Source organism: Oryzias melastigma, linkage group LG20 (assembly GCF_002922805.2).
Source record: "Oryzias melastigma strain HK-1 linkage group LG20, ASM292280v2, whole genome shotgun sequence".
In the NCBI taxonomy this organism is placed as follows: domain Eukaryota; kingdom Metazoa; phylum Chordata; class Actinopteri; order Beloniformes; family Adrianichthyidae; genus Oryzias; species Oryzias melastigma.
In genome coordinates this window covers 5,198,051-5,202,224 of record NC_050531.1, presented here as the reverse complement: position 1 = coordinate 5,202,224, position 4,174 = coordinate 5,198,051, and the positions used below count along the sequence as shown (strand labels likewise).

Here is a 4,174-nt window from a genome sequence, read left to right as displayed (position 1 = left end):
TAAGGTGGAGCCGGTGTCCCCGCCGCCTCAGCACGGCTCCACGGCAGCGAACTACAGCTTCACCCCGCCGAGCCACCACGGCGGCGGCTCAGGGTGAGAGGCGTCCTCTTCATCGGCAGAGTTCTGTCCTTCTGCTGCTGATCACAGCTTCTGTCTGCACAGGTTCTCCTCGTTTGACAGTAAAGGAGACTCGGAGAGGAACTCGCTGGTGGACAGCTTCCAGAGGCCCAACTCTATGACCGGGTAAACATGAGAAGCAGCCTAATTCTTGTTTTATTTTCCCCTCTCGGACAATCACTTCTCAGCCCTTTTATTTCCTGGGATCTACCATCTCCCTAATTGGGAGGGGTTTAGCACTTTCCCGGGTGGAGATTTGGTTAAACAGAACAGAAAAATAAGTAAACAATCAACATAAACTTAAAGTTACCATGGTTTAAAAAAAAAAATACTTACAACACCCAGAAAAAGACTCAATAAAAAACCCAAACTAGTCTATGATTCTGCCCCTCCTCCTCCTCTCAGATGGTTCAGTCCACTGTAAGCAATCAATAAGGCCCAGTTGATCCTCTTCTGGTTCGTCTCATTGTGTTCACCCAAGTGGACATCCTGTAGAGGTCAGCTTTGGACAAAAGAAGGGACAGCTGGCAGAAAATAGACCTGATAGAAAACAAACTAATGCCCATGCTGAGTACCTGACCTTTTAACTTTGTGAGCTTGGAGTGACAGCATCCTCACAAGCTGGTGGAGTCGGTACCAGCAAAGTTAAACTTTCACTTTGCAATGATGGCAATCATCTCAACCACTTAGTGACTCAGAACCTCTGAATGATCTCATGACCTCATTAACTTTAGACGAAAGTCGAGAAGCAAATTTGATTGGATGCACAAATCACGTTTAGTGTGAACGACTCATGAGACTCCTCGTCCATTCTGACCCCGGCTTGTTCGTCCAGTCTGATCCCAGTTTACCCCGGAGAGTCATCGGCTCCCGTCCGCACGGCCAAGGCGGAGCGGCGGCAGCACGAGAGGCTCCGCATGCAGAGCCCGGAGCTGGCCGTGGCCCCCGACAAGGACCTGTCCCCCGCAGAGAAACGCGCTCTGGAGGCTGAGAAGAGGGCCATGTGGCGGGCGGCACGGTAAACCCAAAAACGCCACTTCCGTCTGACCTGAAATCCTTTGGTGTTTCTCTCATTTTTTCGTATTCCTGGTTCTCCTAACTGTCAGTTCTTCCGCTCCCTTCTTCTTTATGTGGCTGTGCTTTCCTTCTTCCTCTCTGTGTCCCTCCTTCATCCCGATTCCCCTCTTTCGCCCCCCTGTGGCCTGTGGGGGCACAGGCCCCTAGAGGAGGATGTTAGACAGTATGAGCAGGACCTGGCAAAGCGGCTCTATCAGGCCCGAGTGAGAGCCGCCCAGGGCACCGCCCCCCAGCCCCCCACTTCCTCCTCTGCAGCTCCTCCCCAGCTCAGGTCTGCTCCTCGGCCCCTCCCACCAGGGCACTGCATCGTGGGGGTGTGCGGGGTGCTTCAGTTTGGGGTTATTTTACCAACTTCAGAAAGGTCCTTCGAGCAACACCTTTCATGTGGGCTTCGCTTCTGCACGACTTTGCTCCCGATAGCTTTAGCCCCCCCTTTGTGTCTCTGTCTTGCCCCCCCTCCTTCCTTTACCTCCTTTTCTTTTGAGCCGTGCTGTTCTCTCATGTTCACACTAACCTGCAGAACGTCCGTTTACCTGCTGGGGGTAAACCTACGAGCAGGAGGTAGTCCTTGTCCTGGAATGCCCCCCACCCTTTAGAAATGAAAACGTATTTGCCCCAGCAAACCAGGACAAGGAGTACCTGAAGTTAGCAGAGACTGATGCACAACCCCCCCGCCCCATGAGGGGGCGCTGTCTCTATAAAAACTCTTACTGTGAGCGTTTCCTCAACAGAATGAAGTCTTTGGAGCAGGACGCTTTGAAGGCTCAGATGGTCATCGCCAAGTCCAGGGACAGTAAGAAGCGGGGGGCGCTGGACCAGCTGACAGAGTCCCCCTCCCCCGCCCCGACACCCTCCCCCACGCCTATGGAAGGTACGGCACTTCTACCAGAACGTTTCATGCTGAAGGAAGCTTTTCTTAACATCTACTGCTACATTCTCGGCGAACAAGTGTAATGCGTTCGAGAATGCTTGTTCTAGAATGCTCGTGTAGCGCGTTATAGAAAGCGCGTTCTAGAATGCACGTGTAGCGCGTTATAGAATGCGCGTTCTAGAATGCTCGTGTAGCGCGTTATAGAAGCGCGTTCTAAATGGTAAAATGGTAAATGGCGTATACTTGTATAGCGCTTTCTACCCTCCTTCGAGGGCCCAAAGCGCTTCACAGTCACAGACCCATTCACCCATTCACGCACACATTCACACACTGGTGGTGGCTCCGCTGCCGAACACTGGCGCCAACCTCCCACCAGAGGCAATTCGGGGTTCAGTGTCTTGCCCAAGGACACTTCGACACATGGGCGGGCAAGGGCGGAGTCGAACCCGCTCACTTCTGATTAGGAGTCGACCGCCCTACTACTGCACCACAGCCGCCCCTATCGTTCTAGAATGCTTGTGTAGCGCGTTCTAGAATGCTCGTGTAGCACGTTCTAGAATGTGCGTTCTAGAATGCTCGTGTAGCGCGTTATAGAAAGCGCGTTCTAGAATGCTCGTGTAGCGCGTTCTAGAATGCGCGTTCTAGAATGCTCGTGGAGCGCGTTCTAGAATGCGCGTTCTAGAATGCTCGTGGAGCGCGTTCTAGAATGCGCGTCCTAGAATGCTCGTGGAGCGCGTTCTAGAATGCTCGTCTAGCGTGTTCTAGAATGCGCGTTCTAGAATGCTCGTCTAGCGCGTTCTAGAATGTGCGTTCTAGAATACTCGTGTAGCGCGTTCTAGAATGCGCGTTCTAGAATGTTTCTGGAATTCACATTCTAGAATGCTTGTGTCCCGCGTTCAAGAATGTGAGTTCTAAAATTCCCATTTAGTTAGCCTGCCAAACGGGCCTTTTTGAATATGCCTTTGGCTTTTTTTTTGCAAAAATTGTTCAGATTCAGTGTATCATGGTCTATGTTTTTGCAGATCTACTTAGCATCGATTTACTTTTTTTTTTGCAAAGACTTCTGGGAGATTTCAAGGGCACTCGATTTTGGAATTTTAGATTCAGACAGCACTACAAAATAATGAACCTGATATATAGTGAGTAGTAAAGGAATTTTTACATAGCCAGTGATTGGTCTGAATTGGTCTGAGTCAACGTTTCTATGGCAACTACAGTCGCCAACCATGGGTAAGCTTGTTTAAAGCCCACAAACCTTTCCACTGAAAGCAGGCGCTGGAAAATCTGTCAAGCGTTTAAGGTGGGGGTCCGTTGGCCCCACATGCTTTTACTGAGGCATCTGATTGGTCAGTTATAACTTGAATAACTAGTGATGAAGAAACAGTATTAACAAAAAAATAGGATTAGCAAAAAAATGTCAACAAATTTGACTATTTCTCAATAGAAGTCTATGGGATTTTGGCTTCATGGAACCAGCGGGTACTTCCTGTTCGGAACCTGAAGGGGGAGGGGTCAAGATGTTCAGTGATATACTGTCTATGGTCAAAGTTCCACTGATTTAGCTCTCAATGCAGATTCAGTTTTGTATATAGAGTCCAAAAAATGACTCAAAGTTTGCATAGCAACACATGAACGTACATTAACTTCTCATTGAAAGAAAAAAAAGACATTTTTCTGTTCCAGACTGACATAAATGTGTTTTTTTTTTGACAGAACTCAATCCTCGAGGGTTAACCTCACCGGGCCGACTGGTAAGAACCGTTTCCTTCCTATTTTAGTCTAAACGTTTACAGACTAACAGATTTTTGTTCTCTGTTCCTACAAAGTCGAGACGACGAGTCGGAAAATGTTGGAGCAAAACGTTCACAAATATTTAGCAAAAAAGATTTATTAACGATCATGAAAACATTCATTTTTCTGACTGGCTTTTGTGAGCGCACACATGCCACGGCGGGCTGTTTGAAATCATGACCCTCTCCTCTCTCCATCCCCCTCCTCCTCTCCATACACTCCTCTTCCTCCATCTCTCCCTCGTTTGCTCCGCCTCCATCCTCTCTGCTTCACCTCGTCTGCTCCTTCTAGTCCGCGCCATCAAAGAAGTTTGACTAC

At 49.1% G+C, this 4,174-nt stretch overlaps 1 protein-coding gene across 1 annotated transcript in view; it reads left to right on the top strand.

Moving 5' to 3' along the window:
• scrib (scribble planar cell polarity protein) overlaps nucleotides 1-4,174 on the top strand; it is a gene marked incomplete in the record, with an annotated part of 73,209 nt that overhangs the window by 63,282 nt on the left and 5,753 nt on the right. The window contains 7 exon segments of the mRNA XM_036217316.1: nucleotides 1-93; nucleotides 163-243; nucleotides 953-1,135; nucleotides 1,334-1,465; nucleotides 1,926-2,065; nucleotides 3,779-3,816; nucleotides 4,148-4,174. Coding sequence (XP_036073209.1) covers nucleotides 1-93; nucleotides 163-243; nucleotides 953-1,135; nucleotides 1,334-1,465; nucleotides 1,926-2,065; nucleotides 3,779-3,816; nucleotides 4,148-4,174 — 694 coding nt within the window.